The sequence below is a fragment of the Sciurus vulgaris genome (assembly GCF_902686455.1).
Source record: "Sciurus vulgaris genome assembly, chromosome: 3".
NCBI classification, from domain to species: Eukaryota; Metazoa; Chordata; class Mammalia; order Rodentia; family Sciuridae; genus Sciurus; species Sciurus vulgaris.
This window is the reverse complement of record NC_136463.1, coordinates 120,435,093-120,460,667: the sequence shown is the minus strand read 5'-3', so window position 1 is coordinate 120,460,667 and position 25,575 is coordinate 120,435,093. Positions and strand designations below refer to the sequence as shown.

Genomic DNA, 25,575 nt, shown 5'->3' with positions numbered 1-25,575 from the left:
TGCATGCAATAAAAAATTATGTAGCTAGCTTATAATAGGAATGAGTGACATCTATAAAAACTGAGATGGAATGAATTCTATTGTTTATTATTAAGTGAAAAATATGGGGTGCAGACAGCTTGTACAGTAAGTTACTATTTGAATATATGTTTTAATAGAATATGTATGAATATACATATACTCATGTGCTAGCAAATATATACTACACACCTGGAGAAATATATGAGAGACAGATAAAGGAACAGGTGGAGGGAGACTTTACACTGCATTTTCTTTCAATGTTCCAAATCTATATCATTTATGTATAATATATAAATCCATATATATATCATATCATTCATATATATCATTTATATATAGAAGTATATATCTTCTATCAAATATATATATATCTTCTATCAAAATCTAATTTAAAATAAAAACCATATATATACATGTACATATATGTGTATATATATATATATATATCAGAATACTTCCTTTATGAGAAAATGAATCCTATTTGTTATCCCTAAACTTTGTTTTCCAAATGAATAAATTCCAGTATTTTCCTGGTGCCTTATGTGCATTTTAGACAAACCATTTCTTTTTCTTTGTTCTCTAGGCAGCCTATTATTGCAGGCCCAAAGCTAATTGTGTGTAGATTATAACAACCTCTGGAAAGTTTACCTAAGAGACTAAGGGTTCATCTTTAGACTTAGTTCCTTCCTTCTTTCTGAGCATTCACTGAAAAATATGGTCAGAAACATCACAGCAATGGGAAACTACTTCGGTGAAATTAGAGGTCTCTGGAGGACTCCTCACAAAATAATTATACCCAAAATTTTATCACTGCAGTTTGTATACAACAAAACTGTAATTAACTGTATGATAGCTTGCTGAGCTCAATGAGTTAATGTGGTATCCAAATAAAATTTGAGTCCCAGCTCTGGGAAGTTTTGGCACAGCAATATCTGTGAAATTTGAGCTCATATTAAATACGCCTTAAAACAATACATCTGGGATTTGTCCTCTGGCATCAAATCAGGTCTGACTCTGCTAGATGGAGCTGCGAGTTTTGCCTCAGGTCCTTGTAATACATTTAACACTATTGGACTATAAAATCAGCAAGAATGTCATTATTGCTTAGTGAAGAAAAAGACTTCAGTTCCTGTTGAGTTTATGGCACTCTCTTCCCTTGAATCTTTTGTGTTTCTTGCAATAGGAGATTCCTGCTGTCTCCTGTGTCTACAACTATTTTCTCCCATCCCAGACCCAATCTAGTAATTTCCCAGCCTACTTTTTCTCTCATTCTTAATCAGTCACATAAGTGGCATTGTCCAACCTTAGACTATCTTTTCCTACATGTGTTCGAGTAGGCCAACCCCACCATGGTTAATGAAGTGAGCAGGTCACAGTTCCAGTCATCTCAAATCTCAGAGGAGATGAAGGGCCACTTAGGACACTAGTGACTATTTGGCCATTGAGGCTAACTGCAGCAACCTCTTCTGACCTGCATGGCCAGGAGTGATTTGTCAGGCCTAAAGGGTTGGACATTATGTGTTTTCAGAAACAGCTACTTTCCACTTCATCCTAGTTGACATAACTGCACTATCTTTTGTCTCGATAGATGCACCACATCTGTTTTCTGGGTGGGTTTCAGAGTGAACAGCCCATTAGTGACGTGGTGGCAATTAACCTATGTACCTTCATTAGACTCTATTTGAACTAATTCTTGAAGTAGCCCAGATCCTCTATCAGTAGAGCACAAGAGTTCATAAACATAGGATGCTTAACAGAATGCTATACAGAAAACACATTTAAGAATTTTTATTAAAAAATTACTTTTCAATACGAGTAGAAAACAAAGAGTTAAATCCTCAAGGTCATATTTCATGACAAGTATTGTAGATATTAACAACTCTTAATCCTCTCCTTAATATATCTCTGTTTTTTCTTAGGGATCTCATATGTGGAATAAATGGTAATTAAAATGTGCAGGATGACAAGATGGAGCAAACAGTGCTTGTACCACCAGGACCTGACAGCTTCAACTTCTTCACCAGAGAATCTCTTGCGGCTATTGAAAGACGCATTGCAGAAGAAAAGGCTAAGAATCCCAAACCAGACAAAAAAGATGATGACGAAAATGGCCCAAAGCCAAACAGTGACTTGGAAGCTGGAAAGAACCTTCCATTTATTTACGGAGACATTCCTCCAGAGATGGTGTCAGAGCCTCTGGAGGACCTGGACCCCTACTATATCAATAAGAAAGTGAGTGCTTTTTGTCAGGCATATTTTGCTGCTAATTGCCTACTGCATATATTGGACCATTGTAGCAATCCCATGCTAAATTAGCACATTCTTAAGTATCCTTCTATTTAGAAATGAGAGACATTTGTGGGTGTTTTATGCATATGCATGAGAAGTAAATCAATTATAACATATGAAGCTGTCCCAAATGCACTATGACAGATACCTAAAAATAAATGTTAGTTGTAGGCAGTTAATCTAATGAGTTATTTTCCCCAGAGATTACATTTACTATGCAATTTATGTACTTTTTGCACTTGGAAATCTGGAAATCATCATGAGCTACAAAAACTTAAGAAAATGTTAGTTAGTATTAATTTCTCATGAAACAAAATTCAATATTATCAACTTTGCAGTTTCTGTATCATTATAAACAATACACCAATCAATTTCCTGAAGAAACGTTTTCACGTGGAAAAAAACTACATCAACTGCAATTTTAAAATTAGTTGATTTTAGTAGAAATGTTTTAACATTGGTAAAAATTAGCAAAAATGTAATATTCTGATGCATCATTTATAAATGACATTTGAATATATGCGTTTTCTGTGTCTATGCTTGAAATGAGTACCTCATATTAAGCACCTAATCTTTTATTACTATCATGATTTCACCAAACCAAAAACGAAGCACAGAAAGAAAATCACAAAAGATTACTATATTGATTTTTAGTTTAGATTTATGACTTTAGTTAAATTGTTTTGTTTTATTATCTTTTTACCAAAACAATACATTTGTGAACTCTTGGTGAAAAGTTAGAAAACAAACGTGATTAAACAAATAAAGGATTTTGTTGGACATGGGCCTTACAATACCCCCCAGAACTTTTAGGGATTCTTTATTGCTACCACAATTTTGTTCGTAGTCTTTGTTGAAGGCACACACAAATTCGACATTTTAACTATGTGAATTCAAGATGGTTTGCTCATCACTTATAATTGACTTCCAAAGTTTCAGAGGTAAAAGCATGACAAAAAAGACGACTTTCTCTGTGTTTACATTTTTTTAAACTGTTCCAGACATAACCAGATTAAGTATAACATCCTTTTCTTTTTTAAAAAACTGACTAACCCAATTTACAATAGAGACAAAGAATCATTTTCCATGGATTTCATTTTCCTTTAATTTTGCTTTTTTACATGGTATTGTCAAATCTTAGTTTGTAAGAGAGATTATCCATCTCATGATTGCCATTGAAATTATGAGGGAATTTGCAGTTTGTCATCAAATCAGTTTTTTGAAAATTACCGTAATTTGATATTTGAAAAACCAAAACTGAACTTAAGCAAATTGTGAAAGTTTTATTTGTATAAGGAATGTGAAACTGTAGATAACCCAGTTATCTAACATCCTATTTAAAATTCTTTAAACAGACGTTGATGTCTCCCACTCAGAAATCCATTCACACCATGTAGTGTGTTACTTATCTTATAGTCATTGGATATATCCAGTTTCCTCAGAGGCTGCTCTCATGATGGGTTAGTGGGGTCCAACTGCAGCAGGCCTGTAGCTACCTTCAGACATCCAGTTCCCATTCTCTGGTGGCAATCATCTAAAAATTATTAAGGTCACAGGTGTCCAACCCTTCATCACATAGGGTTAACATCTAGCATCCCAACTCCTATGCTATGTCTTTATTTGTAAAAATATAAATGAGTGTTCTGAGAGAAAACAAAACTTATGCATGTTGATAAGGTAGTAATTCTTTATGTGGAAACCAGACCCTCCAATCAATCTTTTCTTTTAAATTAAAGAGCTTTCAGACTGGCGAAAGGTGTTGTTGTCTTGAAGGGAATTCCCCCCTGCCCCTTGAAAAAATAAGTCCATAATGAATTATATATAACAAAGGACATAAAGGAAAACAAGATAATGTAAATCCTTTAAAAATACCTAAAGGTCTTAAAACCAAGGGCAAAAGACCATCTCTGATGAAATGACCTGTCAACCAAACTTACTTAGGCTCCTATCTAAACTTGCCTTTAATATTGTCCATCCTTATCTTCAAATGCATATTGTTTGAGGAAGAAAAAAACATTCTGACATTTTGGAACAAAAACAGTGTGAAAGCAGAACAACCTGATAAGAGAAATATTGTTATCAGGTAGGAGTTTTCCCCAAGGTAAGGTACATCTCTTGCTTTCACATTGAACTGACATCAAGCAAATCTTCAAATGTAAGCCATTCAACACCAAAGCAAACAAAATTTTTTGCAGGGCTGAAATCCTTAAAAACCAACATGGTATGCTTTATTCTCAAGATTGACTTATACATCTGACATTTCCTTCTTTTACATTTTTATGTTTTAGAACTTCCTGTAAATTGCCTATGTAGTCTTTTCTAGTCTTAAATTTTCTTTTGTAATTGGATTATTTCAGTATTGAGGAATAGTCTTCCTCAGTTCTGAATAAATTTTCTCTGATTAAACTTGGAGTAACAAAAAATTTCAACCTTTTAAAAGTAAAGTTTCTTTCAATATTTGATAACTAATTTTATTTTAGAGACTTTATCTGAGATTGGTAGAATGTTCTTCATTAAAACAATGCAGTGCCCACACAATCTTGGTGCAGCTGAAGGGTCAAATGGTGAAAAAATCAGTAAATAAAATGCTTCTTGGGTAAGATTTCTCATGACTGATGGTATTAGGGGTGTACATCTATTTTCCAAACTGAAGTACAATATGCAAACACCAGTTAGACCAATGACTTCCCCAAATTTGAACTCTCATACTACAGTTAATGTATCATTTGTCAATGTCTAAAGTATCTGGTTTCTTTCTTAGTAACATATAGAATAAATAAAGCAAGATGACCTTTTTATTCCTTTATGTTGCTATAACATAATGCCTGAGGTTGGGCAATTTAAAATGAACAGAAATGTAGTAGCTTACAGTTCTGGAGACTGAGAAGTCCAAGATTGAGGGACAGTCACCTTGAAAAGGACTTCTTGCTATATCCTTGCAGTGTGAGAGACTGTAAGCAGAAGATAAGAGAGAGAAAGTGAGGCCTGAATTCACCCTTTACAATGCATCAATCCCGCCTACACAGGTGCAGCCCTTGTGGTCTAATCACCTCTGAAAGCTCCCACCTCTTAATACCACAACAATGGCATGAGTTACATTTAACATGAGTTTTAGAAAGGGGCAAACATTCTAACAATAGCATTGACTATAATGATTCCGGAATCCAATCTTTATATTTTGGGTCTAAATGCAAGGGTGTACATACAAGGACTTTATGTTAATATAAATGACATAACACACTAAAGTTGCTATGATCTTTTACAAAGATGATGTCAATGAGCTTATGAAAATGTCACTGCTGCTGGTGTATTTTCCTTTGACATATGCCCACATATTTTTATCCTCTATGCCCCAGTTTCAAATGTGCAAATTATATAATATTCAAATATTCTACTAAAATTGTTAATGTAGTTGAAACCATGACCAGTGATATTACAGTAATAACTGAAGAAATAGTAGTAACCATCTCATGAACATTCCTGATGCAGGAAATATTAGGACTTTACAGACCCTCAGATGTTTTGAGCCTTCAGAAGTCTCAGGTAAGAACAAAGAAAAAAATGCTATCATAATAAAATCACAGAATTTTTCATAATTCATTTGCTCTAAACAAGTGACCTTCAGTGATTCCAGGTTGGGTTTTTTGATTGATTTTTTACTTTGGCTGTGTAACAAGGCACCTTTTCCCTGTGAACACATCTCCCCACCTCCTTTATGGGATGTTTTTCCGTTTCCTTTCGTAGCTTGGTTTGATGTACCCTTTGCCTATACATTCAAATTCTTTACCTACTCTTTATTACAGAAAATTCCTCTGTTCTCATGTCCTTAAAATTACAGATGACTCATTAGTACCATGGGAAGAAATATCCTTTTGACAATGTGGCAGTTTACTGGAAATAGAATGAGATATTTTAGATGTGCAGAAAAAAAAAAAAATGTTTGTTAATTATGCAATGTAGAAATGTATTCACTTAAAAACTATACTCTGTCCTCAATTGTCCTCTGATTGTCTCATCGAGAATTTATTCCCTGATCAGCTTTCCTAAAACTATGTGCATTCTATACATAGCCTGCATTTAGAAGTCCCCCATGAGAGGCTGCAAATTCTTAACTGGTCTGTCATTGTTATTGGAGCTTAAGTGTCTATTTTGGGGTAAAGGTTTGTTTGTGTTATTTAAATTAGCATTAGGAAGTTTTTTCTCGCAAAAGTAATTTAATAGAAAATCAGAAAAGTATTGATAGTTAAAAGCTTAGGGTTCCATGAATTGTCATATAGACAGTGTCACATTTCCAATTGTTCTTTGCATATGGGCACCTCTATAACAGCCAATCACCCAGCTCTTCCTTTCATCCAAAGCACTGCGGCTGACTTTTAAATCTTCCTTTTTCCCATATGTCATTTTTCCCTTATGCCCCTTTCTTTTTTTGTTACCTTCCAGTCTGTCTCAGAAAGTCCCAAGATGATAATGATGGTAAATAAAATGACAGTTAACATTTATTGGATGCTTTTCATATTAGTAAGAGATCCTTCAAATGAAGGGAACCAAAACCAATAGAAACTATTTTCAAGGGGGAAAAAAAAGGAAAAATAAAATGTCTGGGTCCAGTATGGTTTTACTATGAATAGATTCTACCTAAAATGACATTATCAGGACTGTCCTTTCCCATTTTGAGCTTTGCTTTTACCCACACTGGCTTCATTTATAGACTGGTTATCCCACAAGATGGCAGAAGTTGCCACCAGAAGTGCTAAGATAACATCCTACGGCCTAGTAACCTCAAGAAAAAGACTCATGTCTTCTTTAAAACCTCTAACAAATGTCCTAGAATTCCATCTAATTAGGCTACCTGGTATTCTCTGAAATCAATTACTGTGGCCACAAGTACATGAGAGTGTATTTGAGAATGTTACTGAAGGATGGGTCATTTCCATTCAACCTACCTAAGTAAACAATGGGACATCGGGTTTTTTTCCCTAAATTGAAAAGAATAGGGACTATTTGAAAAGTCATGCTAGACAGGCAATAAGGACCCTTATGAACTCTATATACTATGCATCAAGATATTTAAAGTTCTTATTTAATCCATGCCTTCTTTCAACACAGCACTTGTCTTTATTTAAGACTAAAGAAACTGAGGTTAAGTAATTTTCCTCTGACCCAAAGCTAATAAGTAAGAGACTAAGTTTAAAACCAGATCCATGAGGTCCTATGGCCCCTTTGAGTTTGTGGTTATAGCACTAATGAGATCAGTGGAGAAGAAAAGTCAGTGGCAGAATCTAAATAAGTCTGCAGGTGCTCTCCTGTCCCTCTACGCATGCCACTTTGCAAACCATAAGTCACGTCTCCTGGGCTAGCAGCATTTTCAAACCCTGGCTGGCCACTTCACTGCTTGAGCATCCTCTGCCTTTGTAAGAACTAAAATCTTGGTGACTCAGTGGTCTGGATCAGCTTCTAAATGATTACAGAATTACATTTCCCACCAGCTTCTAATAGGGTGCTAACATCTTTTTTTCAAGGAGAATCAGTTCAGGAAACTTAAATTGTACAACTTCTAACGGAAGTGGCATTTGAATTTGGATCTGAAGACCCAAAAGGAGGACAAAGATGAGTCTTCCAGGGGAAGGGAATAACATAAGAAGTCATGTAATACGATTGAGCTGTAAAACATAAGCAGAGAGTAAGATGAGGTTAGGGAGGAGGCCTGGTAGATAAAGGCAACTTTCAGTAGATCTTAAAGAATTTGAAGTGTATTTTAAAAGGAAAATTAATTTTCTAGAAGGTTGTGGGTACAGGAGTGACATGGCACACTTTATGTTGTTAAAAATCACTGTAGCTTCTCTATGGAGAACAGATTGAACAATCTGAGAAAAGAAAAATAAGTTAGAAATCGTTATGGAGGTTTGGTCTGGCATCATGACAATGGAAATGGAGAATACTAGATAGACACACAATGTGGTTTTGAGGTATAGTATTTAGGTGTCAGACTGGAGAAAGGTGGTGGCACCATTTTCTGAGATATGAAGTTTGGAAGGAAAGATATTGTACCTGAAAATTCCAATGTGAAAATTAGCATTGCTTAGAGAAATAGAAACATTCCTCTTTGTGTACATCAGATGTACAGAGACACACTACTGATTTTTTTTATTTATATGATAATCTAAAATTCATGAAGGATATAGATGTGTTTTATTTCATCAACAGGGCAACCCAAATTTGGTATTATTATAGTCATCCCTGTTGACATGGAGAAATTGAGGGGGAATAATTTGTTCATTATTTAAAATTTGCTCATAATTTACCCACACAGCAAGTTTACAGTCAAATTGGGATTCAAGATTGTTCGGAATTTCCAGTTAAAGAAAAACTGAGCATTTAATAGTGTATGGGACTCATGGTATGTACTGAGGATACAGAGCTAAAAAAATACTGCACTTTTAGATTTTATCATTTTATATTTGGTTGCTGTTTCTCCTTTCCAGGGAGATAGAGGTCAAGGCATCAACAGCCCTGGTTGAGCAGCGCTAGCCAGGCACCTGCAGGGTTGTATCTCCAGCAGTACAACAGCACAATCCCTATCCCACCCAACCTGAAGCACAGAGATAAGCCATGTTACAGACTCTTCTGGATTCAAATTCTACTCCTCTTTACAAACTGAATTGACACATTGATCCCACAGATCCATTGATCCATTTTGTTAGATTCATGCAATATTTTTTAAATTTTTATTTTCCAGTATTTATAAATCAGGAGCCCTCTCCCTCTCTCTCTCTCTCTCTCTCTCTCTCTCTCTCTCTCTCTCTCTCTCTCTCTCACACACACACACACACACACACACACACACACACCTCCTACAAAATAATTTATATTTAGGATTTGTTTTGAAGATCAGATCTTGGCATTAATGACTCACTTGCCAAAAATTATCAAGTACCTACAGTACCAACTGCAACCCACCCTCTGTGGACATTTTAGTTTGCAATACATGTTTTAGAGACTACATGCGTAATTAGATGAATCCTACATATTACAGTTGTGTGGGATGCAGACTGGTTATTCCTAGGGATGGTTATCCCTTGTTTAAAGGGACAAATTGAGAATAGAAGAGAAAAAATAAAAATAAAAAAAACTCACAAAAACTCACGTCAGAGTCAGATAGAGAACCTGCAAGAAAACTTTCAATTCTCTAGTAAGCCAGATAAAGAGGGAAATCTTTGCTTCAATCCAAGTGTTATAATAAATGGGTAACAAAGCAGGTAAACCTTTTAAAAAGTTCTCAGGAAAGAAATGGAACTTGATGCCATGGTATTGGTCCAGAATGAGAAATGTTCCCAGAAATGTGCACTAACAGGCATCTCTTGATCTTCTATACTGTTCTTCATACCCAGAACTTTGAAGCATCTCTTTTCTTGTCACATGGCTTTCATTTGCCCCTACCTGCTAGATACTCTTCCCAAGCTAGGAGCATAGAGATGGGAAAGGTAGAGTCTGCCTCTTAGCAGGAGCTACAGCCAGATTTCCCCAGCCTGTCCGACAGGAGTATGTCAAGAAGAGGGATGTATATCTTACATCCCAACTTAGAACTCTTACCATTTTCAGGTGTCACTTTCTTATACATATCTTATACATAATGATAACATTCCATGTACCATAAATTCATAATTTTACTTTATTAAATATTACTTAGGTCTGGGTTGTAGCTCAGTGGTAGATAATTTGCCTCACATTTGCAAGGCTCTGGATTCAATCCCCAGCATCTCAGAGGAGGAAAAAGAAAGCATTACATAGACTTTTGGGATCTGGAAAAAATTATATATTCCCCTCCTTTTGGAAAATATGACCAAAGTTTAAAGTAAATGACTTCCATATTTTCAGAATATAGCTGAAAAAAATGTTAAAAATGTTTGCCTTTTACTTTGAGCCCAAGGGATAAATTTAATTCACTATAATATTTGCTACTTTTTCATACTGTTCCTTTAATAGCTCATTTTTCTGTGTACTGGTAAGGGGTATTTATCAGTTTTTCCATGTAGATTTATTTTAAGTTAAAGCAATAAATTTGGAGTCATTCCTATTATTTGGTAATTTTCTGATAAAGTTTAGATGAAACACAAAGTCCGAGTTTATGTTTTAATTATGTCCTTTTAAAAACTTGGGTTCTATTCAATGCAGGTATGATATGTCAAAATACATTCTCATGTCATGTATAACTAAAATGAACAGATTTTTAAAATTAAGGAAAACAACATGGGCTCTATATCGAAGTAAATGTTAAAGCAGTGGGTATATTTTAGAAATGGAAACTAGAAAATAGTGGATTATTGTATTCAATGTTCATCCCTGAGAAAAACTCATGAACAAATCACTGTCTATAAACCCAAATACAGGAAAAGATTTCAGATCATTATAAGTACTCTTTTATAAGTAATATCTGCCAAACTATTGTAACAATTGTTTCCTTATCGACCATGCGATTAGATTGAAGAAAAAGATTTTAATCCCTGTATACAATATAACCATTGATAATTTGGTCAATTACTAATGATTTTCTTTAAACTGCTGCCTAACAAAAACAGATTGACAACTCTGCTATCCAAGATTCAGATATCTGAGTTATTTAATTAAAAAAAATACAGAATACTATGCATCAAAATTTTACCAATTGAATCAGAATCAACTAAGTACATTTATTACCTTTTCTCAGATGAGGTAACTGAGGTCCAGAAAAGTAAACCACAAAATCTCACGCTAGAAGACTGCAGAGCCAACTTTTTGACCAGACATCAGATTTCAGTGTCTGCCTTCTTAATAAGATCAATTCTACTTATATTTTCCAGACATTATACTGTTGATTACCAGGGGTACTTACAGTTTTTCCACATAACCACATTCTTCTGTTTTCTTTAAAGCCAGAAATGTTTTTAACTTGGTAAGGTTGCTAAATAGAATCTGATCTAGCTGAAGGGTGGATTCCTGAGGTCTCCGTCTATGCTCCTCGATACAGGTGATGTTAGCCACCTGTGGCTATTGAGCACTTGAAGACAGCCAGGGCAGATTTGGAAGATCTAAGATTTGGTACCAAAAAAAAAAAAAGATGTAAAATACCTCATAATTTTCGACATTGATTTCATTCTCAAGTGATAATGTTTTGGATATTGGATTAAAGAAAGCATTGTTCAAATTTATTTTCATGTGGCACTTACAAAATTTAAAATTGTATCTGTAGCTCAGATTTGTATTTCATGTTATATTTCTTTTGGACAGTGCTGATCTAGGTAAACCTCCACTAATTCTTCTAATTTACTTCTGTTAGTATTGGTAACAGAGAATTCCCTAGCTTATAAATTTTTTAGTTACGACATACATATCTTTGTTTTCTTTTTAGTCTGTGGCACAGGGCTGTGCAAACATTGTACTAAGTGGTTCATATAGGTCTTTTGTATTTAAATCACCAATTGAACCTAAATCAGATTCATGCTACTTCGCAGGTGTCTCCCATGCTCACATTTATTAGTAATTTATCATATAGGCACTCAATAAATGTTACTTGAGTTTGGCAACTATACCTATAGAAAAATGTGACAGGCTAGAATAACCCCTAATGCGTGAATGTTGATTCCTGTAAAGACATCTGTCAAGTGATTTTTCACATACAAAATCTAGTTTTGAGTTCAGTCTCAAAGCCATGTTTCAAACTTGTTTCAGTCATAAAATTATTCATAAGTTAAATGATGTCATGAATTTCTTATACTTCTATTCTTTTGTAGAATGCAATTAAAACATTTGTTTTGGCCCCATAATAGATGAATTGAGAGACTGATTTTAAGATAGTCATGGATGTACCTGAATTTTAAAAAAAGGCACACTGTTGATTCTGGTAAATGAACTAGTCATGTCAATATTCAGATTAGCCTTGGAGTATAAAGAGAAACCCATTTCAAACCAGATGCTGCTATATCCACCATTTCTTCTCCACCACCAATTTTGAACTGTTTCTTTTGTATTGAAGTGACTAAATGCAATGCAAGTTATTCTTAGGAGTTGTATAAATGCACAAAGTAGATTTAAAGAATACTAAGATACTACCATGTTACCCAATACATTATTTTCCAAAGTCAAAACAATAAACAAACAAACAAACAAAAAGAATGATCCTCAATTGAACAGTTCTTGAATTTTGATTTGCTTAAAGTCACAAAATATTTGTTTGTAGGTTAAGGTCTGGTGCTATCTGGGGTAGTCTTTGGATTTTTCCCTCTTAGAGCTCTTTTCTATGTGTAAAATACAGAAGGCAAGTGTTCATGAGTTAGCAAATTCTGGAGTTTATTTGTTATAAGTAAACAGTGTTTCCCTCTGACTTTCTTCATCCTTCAAAACCAGCAATATCACTATTTGGAGAAACATGTGTCTGAGTTTCCTTAAGTACAAGGATCCTTGTGTTAATTCTAAACACTATAAAATGAATGGTTGACGTCTTGGCTGTGTAAAAAAATGTAAAGAGGATGGATACAGACAGATGAGGGAATAAGCATCACATCAGTACAAATAGTAAATTCAAAGTTCCAGATGGAACTTACTGACATAAAAATAATAACATCTGGAAATTCTACATATCGGGTCACTATACAAGACTGGAAAGTCTTGCTTTATTGTACATCTACTGAAAATAAATCCAGGAACACTAAAAATTGGTGAACATGAAGTTTGTACATAAAAATATGCATTTCAACACCTGAAAAACAGAGCTCTCACAGAAAAATATCCTATGAATATGGTCTTTTAATGGTGGCATTATCATCACCTTCCTGGGAAATTCTAGCAAGAATGTCTTGCCCATCTGTATATCTTCAGAAAAATTAAAGCAGACCAAACTTTGTGTAGTAGAACCTCATTAGTCCATTTATAAAATCAAATTGTAACCACATATACAACATGCATATAAGTTTTGTAAATATCAGGTTATAAAATAATCTATGCATTTTTTAGTTTGATAAATATATAAATAAAATACATCCTAGAATCAGTAAAAGGTTTTCATCTAAGACTTGAACAACTAGTAATCATATCCATTGGCCTTTAACTTTATGCCTAAATATTAACTCATCTGTCAAAGGACTTTGGGATGAAAATTACCTGTCAGCATTAGGGCTACAGTGCTTTCATTAAATTCACTGATTTCATTCCGACCCCTCACACTTCTTTTTCAGGTCCTTCTCTGGTAAGTTTCTTAGTCCTGCCTCTTTGACATTTTAGTGCTCAGGGAAAACTTTTCTTCCAGTTTTGCCTTTTGCTTCACTGCCTTTTCTCTCATTTCTGTTTTCTTCATATATTTCCTCTCTTCATGGTTTAGCCTGAGGGTGGCCTAGGAGCAGGAGTCCCAGGTGCTCTTTTCTGAGGGTGGTCCCATCTCCATAGGATGAGCCTGCTTATCTTCCTGTCTCTGAGCTGTAATCAGAAACACCTTGAGCACCCACACACTCCAGCTCATGATTTGGGCCACCTATGGGGTTGTACTTTCTTCTTTATTATCTCTTTGTACCAATGTATCAGTCAAAATTAGTTTACAATATTATTTGAAATGAGGAGATTCTTAGTTTCAAAGTGTATATTCTGTGTTACACTTTGACTAGTTCTCCTACTCTAGACCCCATTGTTTCTACCAGATTTTGCTTGGGGAGTTTTTGAGGAAAGGAGATATGCTGTTGGTGTGAAAGGTGGACCCTAGCAGCCCAGAGTTGCCTCAGTTTTGCTCTTCTGTGCCCAGACAAGCTCATATTCCCTAGGGTAATGCATTTGCATCCCACATGTCTGCTCATGGTTTTTGATGATTTCACAATGTCATTTAGGGACAAAAGCACTGAATGAATCAGAGAAAAAAGGAGACTAAGTGCTGTGCACAGGTGAACCCCACCCCCCCACCCCGACTGTAAATACACTTTTTGTGGTGAAATTTTCTGGACTTACTTCTTCACCTAGAAGAGAGGAAGTGTACTCAGCCATTGGGCTTTAAGTGGAGATTCCCTAACTGTTGTGAAAGGGAGGTCTCTATTCTATAAAATGCAGTAAAATTAATTTTTAAAAAATTGAAACAAAACTCCAATGTACAAATTACAAGTTCCTCCTTTTTAATTATTAGATTCAACAGACACAAATTGTAAACAAGCTGCACTCTCAAATATTTGTATTTAGTTTATCACAGCTGGATTTAATGATCAGCACTAGTTGAGGGATCACACACTTTCACAGAAAATTTAGGATATTTCCACCCAAACCAGTTAGGAAGTCCTATTTTCAAAGAGGAATTCAGTAAGTATTTTGGGGTGATTAATCATTTGAAAATTTTATTCTATTTGAAAATGGTAAAAGGAAAAGAAATGAGAAATCTATTATTGACCTGAAGACTAAGGTAAAGAGTAAACCATTATCAAAGGTTCTTTGTAGAAAATAAATGTGAAGTTACAGTGCTATGTCTTTATGGGCTCTATGCAGATATGCATCCTAAGACTAAAAACAAAGCTTTAGACAGTAGATGAATTTACATTAAAAAAAAAAAAAAAAAAAAAAAAAGGGCTGGGGATGTAGCTCAATGGCACAGCACTAAATGAGGCCCTGGGATACATAGGGATACATAGAGAAAACAAACAAAAAAAAAACTTAGAATTCTCTTCCTATAATAAGTTCTTCACAGATAAAACAACTTTCTCTTACCTTTGGCTTTGACTGAATATAAGTAAATGCCTTTAAGAGCCCTGAGTCACAATCCTTTATAACCTATTGTATGTTGCTTCTTAAATTTTTTCTCTACACATTACAATCAAATAAATCTTATTTTTTAAATGGAATTCCATTCGCATTCATGGATCCTGGGTTCTTCGGGAACTCTGAGTTTTTATTCTATGCAAAGAAATAACTACATGTAATAAAGTCAGTTAGGATTAGAATTCGATGTGTCAGCTAACTCAGAAATTCCAATACAGAATTTAGCACTGCTGCTCAACAGATACACTCCAGGGAACTTGGCCTTCAGAAATCAATTATTGGATCACATTCGTCTAACCAAAGAGTGGTTTGATAGTGACTGGTTTTATTTTCATTTACCAGTAGAGGGATAATATTTATTTTATAAGCAAGATGGTAAAAAAAATTTCAAAAAATATCAGTTCTATTGAATGATTTTGCATTTCACAGAATTAATTTTTCAAGATATTTTAACTGGGAAAGCTGAAATCATTATAAAAGGAATGTTGTGTCTTAAAAACTTTCAGAATGAAAGTGAAATGTGCACCCATTTAAGAATTCCATTTAAATAAAACATTTAAAATATTAAGAAAAATAAATTCTCTTGGCTAAATGTCCTATGTACAATAGAATTGCAGGTAAGTATTAGGTAAAAGGTAAGTGATGTCATCAAATCTCCTTTCTAGTAAAGAGACTCAGTGACAGTTTATCTTCATGGTGTCTATAAAAGTTATCATAGTCCTGATTTCTTGTGCAGCATTGCAATTATTCATCATAGAAAATAACAGGAAAATAGGTAAAAAAGTTTAAATTGTTGACACTTTTATACTTTTGTGTTGTGTTCCTATCTTACAGACTTTTATAGTATTGAATAAAGGGAAGGCCATCTTCCGGTTCAGTGCCACCTCTGCCCTGTACATTTTAACTCCCTTCAATCCTCTTAGGAAAATAGCTATTAAGATTTTGGTACATTCATATCCTTTTTTAAGTGATTAATATTAACTATTTTACCTAATCTATAAGTGCTTTGTAGCTAAATATAAAATTAAGTTATTCATATTCTATAGCTTTTATCACTTATTTTGCACCTTTTGTCATTATGTCTTAAAGTTGATTAAGGACATAGATCTCATGGAAACTTAAAAAGTCCTTAACATTACATATATGTATATGTATCTTTGCATAGTTGTTACCTTTCTAAAATACTTGAATATATTGAGTCCTACAAATATAGTGCAAGAGAACTATCTTTATCATCTTTGTACAAAGATGTGTAGAATTTTCAGTGAATAATGACATAACAACAAAGAAATCTACTTCCAGAGTCAGGATTAACTATAGCTATATTCTAAAACACTTTAATGTTCCATAGAATAAACTTGTAGATATATTTCCATAGAAGAATATCAGAAGAACTTGATCAATAATGAATTCTTGAACTTCACTGATAATTTTTGTAAAGGAAGTACTGGAATATTGACTGAATTTCAAATTTAAGCCACTGAATTAGGATTCAGTCATATAAAACTGATTGCTTACTAAAGACTTTGTAAGTTAATGAAAGAGACAGACTGTATTTCCAAATGGTCGTAGGAGGGGGTTTGACTTTATGATTCCTACTGGTTTAAAAAGTCCACTGCAACTAAATTCATCTATTGATATTTATCAGTGAAAACTTCATTTCTTCTTGTGTTTCATTTGGTGGTTTTGGTAATAACAAATACAGAAATACTGTTGTAATCATTATAAGATCATACTGTCTGATTTTAACAAAAAGATTCTAAAATCTAAAAGGCTAGGTTGAAGGTGGTACAGCTCAGAGGCAGAGCACTTGCTTAGCAATCTCAGGCAAGGCCCTGGGTTTGAACTCCCTCACCTCAAACAAGACAAAGGACAACAGTGAAACAGAACAACAACTAAAACACAACTGAAAGACCATTCTATTTTAAGTTGATTGCAAGAGATATAAATATGTTATTATTAAAACTGAAATATTTGAAATTAAAAGTTATATGTTCAGGGTTTTTACACTTAGATGTTTCCTATCTTAGCTTGTATCCCTAGTGCCATCATGTGGTCATTTGATGAAAACTTCCTTTTTCAGTTGATGGAAAATTTTCATTTGGGCAGTAAGCTGTAGTGGAAAGAATATTGTATCTGAAGACAGAAAACCTGTGTTCTGTAGTCCTGGGCCAAGTTATCTAATTTCTCTAGAGTATAGGCCTTATTTCTCTGATTTCTAAATGTAGTGATAAGACTTGTTTTCTAAGGTCCCTGCCAAAGCTACAACTCCGTGATGGCTTCCTCATTTGTTTTAGCTAGCACTTAGAGCATCTTTCCTTATACACAGGCACTGTTCCAAGAATTTCACACACATTAACTCACTTAACTTGCACACCAGAATGATGAAATCTCTTCATTTTCAGCTCCACTTTATCAAAGTAAGTGGAGACACAGGGAGGTTTAATAGCACAGAGAGGTAAAGTGACCACTAGAGGTCACTTTGCCATGTTGAATTTTAGTTACATTCACATCATGTTAAGTCTTGACCTTCAGGAATATTCACTTTTCATCTTATCCAGTGCTGCTGAACTTGTATAAACTCAGTCAAAACTGAACAGCCCAACACTTAGTATCATGCTGTCTTTGACCAAAAACAAGTTTTCACATGTTGAAATATATTGGATAACATGTATTGAAGGAATTTCAATGGTATAGATATGTATCTTCCCTCAATAATTTGCAATTTGAATTACTTCAAGCTAATACTCTCTGTTCAAATACTGTGCAACTCCAGATGACACAAAAAGTCTTTCCACCAAAATTTTCTGAGAGGTGAATACATTGGCTTAATAATATTTGCAAAACCAACATCTTATACCAACAGAATAGTGCTTCTCATGCATTATTTCATTTAATGTAAACAACTATTCTGTGAAAGTGATATTATTACCCACATTTTACAGATAAAGAAACTGAGATTTAAAGAGATTAAATGACTTGCCCATGATATGTTTATCACTGAGTCCTGGTTGAACTGTAGTTTGGGCTTTTCAATGTTAGTTTTATGTAATAGTTGGATTTATATTTTGCGTGTTCCTTAACAATAACCTACATTATTCAGCATGCTAATTATGTGCACTATTTTGACAAACTGTGTGTTTATGACAATGAGTAACCCTCCAGAATGGACAAAGAATGTAGAGTAAGTTCAACTTCTGTATTTATGTATATATATATATATATATACACACACATATATATACAAAACTTTGGATTTTGCATAATGTATCTATTTGTCATAATGTATCTATTAGATAAAATTGAAGGGCACTTTTATTAAAACCATGTTAGACACAATTATGAAACAAGAAGACAATAGGTTTTGGCCCTCAGACTTGCTGGTGTTAGATCTCATCTCTCTCTTTGACCTGTACTTGATGGTCACCATAAGTCCATCATTCTTGGACATGCACCATTTTTCCTGTAGAATTAACATATCCAGAGAAAATGTGTTGAAATAAATTGTAGAAGAGGTCCAATATGATGGATCTTCAGTCCAATTCAATTCCAGATTACCCATTTTGTCCCATTGTCCCAGGTATAGAACATCTATAAAAACTTAAATGGAGCAAAAAATGTACCACTTATGGTAACTTTGAAATAATATTTGAATATTTTTATGTTATTGAAAACTTGGGACTTACGGATCAATTCTGTGAGTTAAGAATCAAGGGCAAGTTATAAATGCCATAAGAAGATAATGTTGAACCTCAGAAGTTTTCAATTTCATCAGCAATGTCCACCTCATATGAGGCCTATATCATTTTCAAGTGTGGTCACAAAAAATTGGCCAAAAACCAAAACAAAACTCCAAAATTTCAGGATTGTGAAACTTGAAAATTTTAGTGGACAGAAAGCTAAACTAATGGAGGTGAAAGTTTGAGTAGTATTTAAAAAAAAAAAACTGGCAGCATTACCAATAATACTGGTGGTCTCTCTGCCTGGGATATCCCTGAGGGCATAAAGCCCAGCTGTGTACTAAGTGCAGACCCTGCTGCTCCAGGCCTCACTGTTGCACCTGCCCGTGCTGCCTGTGTTGAAATCCCTGCTACTCTGGGGCCACTTCTCTTACCACTAGAGAAGTGTTCCCAAGCTCATCTTCCCTTCCTGGATGTATCCAAGATGGAACCAATAAGTAAATGGAGAGATTCTGGAGAAAATAAAGACTTTCTATACAAAGAGTTCCTAAAGCATTGAAGTTAACAAGTGAGAAACCACAGGTTTTCAATTACTCTCTAGTTTTTGTGATTTTATGCTACCCTAACTCCTGTTTCTGAATAGAAGTTTTAAACACTGGAAATATCTAAGTTTTTGAATAATCACCAAATTTTGTTCTAGAGTAAATTTTCACCTCTTATAACCTTAGAATTATCTCCTTTGATCTTCTTTTAATTGTGATTCATTGGACACAAATGGAGTACAACTATCATTTCTCTGGTTGTACACAAAATAGTCATACCATTTGTGTAATTGCCCACAGCCAACATCATTCTAAAAGGAGAAAAACTGAAAGCATCATCCTTTGATTTTAATGAAGTCCTTTTCCAAGAAAATTTAGCCTATCTTGAAGAAAGAGAAAATGTAAGACTTGCTAATTTATCAACGTCTTCTCATTCTTAAAACATCATGGAGGTTGAGGGTTTTTTTTTTATTATTTTGTTTTGTAAGAGAAAAATCTTTCTATGCTTCTATTATTGATTGGCTACTCTATCATATGAAGTCAGTAGCTGCTTCTCAGGAAGCTCTATTCATTTTTGCCAATACCCAGACATGTCAGACAGTAGCTAGATTGATTTTACACAGCATATATTTCTCACAGTACTCTTAGGACACTTTAAATACACCTCTTCATATGTTAGGGAGTTGCATTTAAATTTACCACTGTGTCTTATTTCTTTGTAAATAAAATCAAGCTGCATAATTTCCTGGTTTTAGTATTCATCTGTTCCACTGAGAGAGGTATAAAGAGTTGATATGCTCTGAAAGAAAACTATTACTCTATCGGTTCTTCCTTGGATGCTTGTTTCTAGGTACACCTTCACGGGAATATATACCTTTGAATCACTTATAAAAATTATTGCAAGGGGCTTCTGTTTAGAAGATTTTACTTTCCTTCGAGATCCATGGAACTGGCTTGATTTCACTGTTATTACATTTGCGTAAGTGTCTTTTTTGAAACTTCAAAGAGAATATAGTTTGGCTTTCTATTAGTACTTATGATTTAAAAGAAGAGGCTTGATTTAGTATTTAGAATATATTGGCATGATTTATGCATTTAGGTTCTGTATTTACACTACAGAGGTGTAAGTGGCGTTTCACTATGACTTGAAGGCTTTTCAATAGTTTGAAATAAAATTTTCACAGGAAATAAACATCTGTCATCAAATTTCATATCTGCCTTTCTTCCAAAATACAAACACATGCACACTCATACCCCCAAAAATATAAAAGCACAACTGTATTTCATATGTCTTTGAAAAAGGACTTTAAAGAATCAGGTAAAGACAATTCTACTAGTTCCATAAACTTACCTTACCCATTTTACATACTCTCTATACCTTCATTTATTAGTCTGGTAAAATAATAAAAGGTAAATATCTACTAGTATCAGAAAACTCTGAAAATCAAACTAACCAGACAAAAGAAGGCATTTGATATAATATGAAACTGATAAATTATTATTATTTCATGAGTAAATGGATATTTAAGACTTTATAAACATACTCTGTCTCTATTTCTCTTTTGACCCTTTTTCTGTCTTTTCTCTTTTCTCTTTGTTGCCTTCTTCATCTCTTTCTTTACCCTCAACGCAAGCTTCTTATCCTAATATCCTATCCATTTACACTCAGTAATGTGCACAATTCCTGCATTCCTTGTGGTAAACTTCCCTAGAAAGAGACCCAAACAAATAGTTGGAAGTCATTCACGATTGGTGAAGTGGTATGTGGAGCACGGTGGACCAACGCACTCCTTGCCCTCATCCCGCCTTGGGGAGTCAACTTTCTTGACCTCTTGCAGGTGTAAGTAATGTGGTGGACAGAATGAAAAGAAGTGGCAGCAATATACTCAGAACTCCAGAAGCTGCCTGTCTGGTCTTACTTTCATCTCTGAGCACGATGATCCAATTCTTCACCATGCCCTCCAGCCACAGCTCAAAAGAAGCTATATTGGTACTTCTGTTTCTTGAGAATGAAATAACAATAATGGCAGGAGCAGTATTGGACCCCATAAAAATATTGTTACTAATTTGCCTATCTTTTGTTTAAACATTGCACTAGAAAAACCTTATCTTGTAGATAAAGACAATCAAGCAATCTGCCTTTTCATACTTGGGTGATTTCACTATTTTTCTAAATGAAATCCTGAAATCGTACCCAAGATTTATTTCTTTTTATTTAATTCTAAATTACTCAGATGCTAATTATATTGCTTTCAAAATGGCAACAGGGGTGAATACCTTAAAAAGTTTACATTGAGTTATTGATCTTAAATTATGGGAAAAAAAGCCACAGTGATAGACCCCAATGTCTAATTTGCCACTTACAATATTCATCATTTAAAATTACCATGAAGGTCTCTATAAAAGACTCAAATGAGCAATATGAATTCTGCTTAAGTCTTGAGTAACTGATTTTATTCAACAGGTTTATAACAGAATTTGTAAACCTAGGCAATTTTTCAGCTCTTTGCACTTTCAGGATCTTGAGAACTTTGAAAATTATTTTTGTAATTCCAGGTAAGGAGTGGTTAAGGTGAAGTATAGGCTCCTTGTATCTACAACTCTTTGTCTCTTGTTACTGTGTCTGTGTGTGAACTCCCCTACTACAGATATGTGACAGAGTTTGTGGACCTGGGTAATGTCTCAGCGTTGAGAACATTCAGAGTCCTCCGAGCACTGAAAACGATCTCTGTTATTCCAGGTGAGAGTGGGGTTCAATACTCAGGGTTCAATACCCATCGTGCTTGTCAGGATCTGCCTCTTTGCTTTACATTCAGCATTATAGAAAGTCAAAAATTATGAGTAGGGTGTTTCACAGAAAAATATTCTCCTTGTCTGAATGTGAGTTTTTTCCAGTCTTGGAGCTGAATGATATCTTTCATGATACTGTAATATGCTGTCTGTATGATTTGCCCTTAGACATGTTATATTTTTGTCAGATCAGTTTTACTGAGGAATTATTCCCTGTTGAATATGTCGATCTTCAATTTCTTATCCATTATAATCACTGAAGCCTATATGTAAACAATATAAGTCTTCTAAATCTTTCACAAACAAGACAAGGGATAAGATAAAAAGAATAGCATGAGTATGAATGGAGGATTTATGTTAAAGTGAAATTATACTCTAAACCACCTCCAGTTTTATAGCAAAACCTCTCCTACTTGGAATTTAAACATATTTTTTCAAGTCATTTGTTATAAAATGGACAACTGACCCTCATGAAAATGTGGGCATATTTCAAGAACAAGGAGTAGAAAAACAAGACCCCTTCCTTAATATAGACTTCCTGAAGACTATGACACTTTTGTTATTTTCTCTTATCTTAATGCAATGTGAATTTAAATTTCTTTGTTTGGATCATTACTTTTCTGCAGTTCATCTTCATAAGCTATCAGCATTCCATGAAGTGTCGCCCTCTTCTAACATTGTAGGCGTTTATGAACTCTGTGTTTTCAAGAGAATTGTGTGAAGCTTTTATTATTCTAGATTGGTTAAGTCTTCATAGTAATGGGCTTCCTTCTTTCAGGCCTGAAGACCATCGTGGGGGCCCTGATCCAGTCAGTGAAGAAGCTCTCGGATGTCATGATCCTGACCGTGTTCTGCCTCAGTGTGTTTGCTCTGATAGGCCTGCAGCTCTTCATGGGCAATCTGAGGAATAAATGTGTACAGTGGCCTCCCACCAATGCTTCCCTGGAGGAGCATAGTATAGAGAAGAATATAACTGTGAATAACAATGGCACACTTGTAAACGAAACTTTGATTGAGTTTGACTGGAAATCATACATTCAAGATGAAAGTAAGAATTGCTGATATATTTATTTATTCTTTTCATTGTTGACCTGCCTTTTATCTAGGCAGGGATAATTAAAAATGATCATGTAAGTGGTAGTAAACTCTTTGAAAATTACTTAATCAAATTACTTAAAATTTTTAAAATTACATTTTTATTTGACATTCTTTCTCCCTGAACATTTTGTTTTGTCACTGGGTATCGAACCCACAGTCTTATGCATATAAGGCAAGCACTATTCTACAGAGATACATCCCTAATTTTTCTTCTGAATTTTAAATGATCTCTGGAATGAGTTTTAAAGAAGAATTTTGTTCATCATCTTGCCAGTGGTTTGCTCATACATTAATTTTTTTAGTTGATAAGTGTTCTAATTTTGACTCCCAAATGCCAACTTCTATTGTATTGGCATGTGGGAGGCTCAAGATAATTTTCTCAGGATCTTTTGACTCTACATACTTCCTGTGGTAGTTGAGACAATTGAAGGAGAAAAGTTGTGAAAATCCTTTGTAAATTCCAAAGTATTATATACTATAACCTATTAAACATTAACTACAGAGTTCCAGGAACATTGCCAGAATACTGAGGAAAATAGTGGTGATAATATATGCCTTGATAATGCTTACAATTGTCTTGATTATTTTATGGAAATCAAGTGAGACCTAAAGATAAGTATTCTTCTATTTGAAAACGACTACATCAAAAAGAAGAAAATTATTGTCAATTAAGCTTCAGGAGAGAGTAATAGAAAATTTCAGATAAATCAGTGAGGTTATGGGAATTGCTTTATTTTTATTTCAAGCACTTAGACAAAATAGTCAAACATTGAAATAGTCTATTCTAGAAGGATGGAAAAATAATTGGCCTAATAAACTTTCTCTTTAAAAGTGACAATAAAAGTAAGAAAAATTTCTCCTATCTTTAATTTTAGAATCTGCTGGTAGCAGTATTTCAAAAGCAGGGAGTCTGAACATGATTCATCGAAAAAGGAAATGTCCTTATAAGGAAAAATACTAAATATACAAAACTTAGACTGCAAATATACTTACATGAAGCTATACCTTTATTATTTTAAGATGATGAGTAATACTTTGGAAATAATGAAAGGAAGAAAAACCTTCAGTGAATGACTGTGTGGAACAAGTTGGATTAGTCATAGAACATTACTGGTGCTTTGATAATTCTTAAAGTAGTGATACCTTAATAAAAGGATAAAGACACATAATGAGTATCTTCTTATAAATTGGAGAAATAGCTTGGTTTGGTACAAATTAACTCTTCCAGGATATTTAAACAAATAATTTGCAAACAATTGGGAATCTCCAGGTTAAGAAAAATCCTGAGGAGCAATGTCAGAGACAGTCAAATGTGCCTTATTTTGTTCATGTGATGTAAGTCCATCGCTGTCACCAACTCCTGAAATCTGTTGTGTGTTTGCTTTTTATCTAAGTTGAAGATTCTGTCTGAAGATATCACTTAGGACTTACTGTTTATGGTGAAAATTTACTGGGCTATTTCTCTTACCCTTAAAGAAATCAAGAATATCTGAGGTTATTCTCAACTTTAAAAATCTAGGATTCTTGTTTTGCTCTGATGATACTCCACTTTTTGTGAAAAGTTATTTCAAACCAAATGCAAATACAAATAAGATGAATCATCTTTAAAAGTGATAGACAATTAAAGTCAATGAAATTAAAAATAAGCATCAAGACCGAAAAGGTTTTTTTTCTTTGAGTTAAGGTGTTTAGGTCATTGAATTTAAAAGACTTTATTCATAAACACAAGATATAAAAAATTCATTCTGAAGTTATCACAGCCCTTTCATGGTGTTTTATTTCAATTGAAAACTTAAAAATCCTATGCTTTGTCAATTTGTCTATGTTTAAAGAAGTCAAACTCAGGCCAGTAGCACATGCCTATAATCCCGGTTACTTGAATGAGATGGAAGGAGTTGGCAAGTTCAAGGTCAGCCCTGGCAACATATCAAGATCCTGTATCAAAATAAAAAAATAAAAAGTGGTGGAGGTATAGCTCAGTGAAGGAGCACTTGCCTTGTGTGTTTGAGGCCTTGGATTCCATTTCTAGTATGGGGGCAGGGGGAGGGTCAGTGGTGAAAACGTACTGATTTTTTTAAAATATTATGCTAGTACCTGAGTCTATCACTAGTTTTATATTAATAGTAAAAAAAAAAAAAATTGCACCATTAAATATCTAATGCCCTTAGTATAATATCTAGTATTTGGAGGGAGAAGGAGCAAATACTGTTTTTGAATGAATGATATGTTATACTTAAGTGAACCTAAAAGTAGAACCTAATATCCTGTCTCATTTTAGTATTTTTAACACAAAAAAAATGCTTGTTACTGACTTTCTTTTTTTCAAACAGGATATCATTATTTCCTGGAGGGTTTTATAGATGCACTATTATGTGGAAACAGCTCCGATGCAGGGT

The 25,575-nt window shown here is 34.2% G+C and overlaps 1 protein-coding gene across 2 annotated transcripts in view; it reads left to right on the top strand.

Annotated features, from left to right (window-relative positions):
• Positions 1–25,575, top strand: part of LOC306657926 (sodium channel protein type 1 subunit alpha-like) — a 271,243-nt gene that overhangs the window by 185,191 nt on the left and 60,477 nt on the right. Inside the window, exons 2-9 of one of the 2 annotated variants that reach the window (XM_079134420.1) lie at positions 1,941–2,253; positions 5,800–5,853; positions 15,904–16,024; positions 18,166–18,253; positions 20,142–20,270; positions 21,940–22,031; positions 22,860–23,129; positions 25,510–25,573. In XM_079134420.1, the coding sequence (XP_078990546.1) occupies positions 1,990–2,253; positions 5,800–5,853; positions 15,904–16,024; positions 18,166–18,253; positions 20,142–20,270; positions 21,940–22,031; positions 22,860–23,129; positions 25,510–25,573 (1,082 nt within the window). In that variant the 5' untranslated portion in view covers positions 1,941–1,989. The remainder of the gene's footprint in view (positions 1–1,940; positions 2,254–5,799; positions 5,854–15,903; positions 16,025–18,165; positions 18,254–20,141; positions 20,271–21,939; positions 22,032–22,859; positions 23,130–25,509; positions 25,574–25,575) is intronic. The other variant, XM_079134424.1, reaches the window with a different exon arrangement.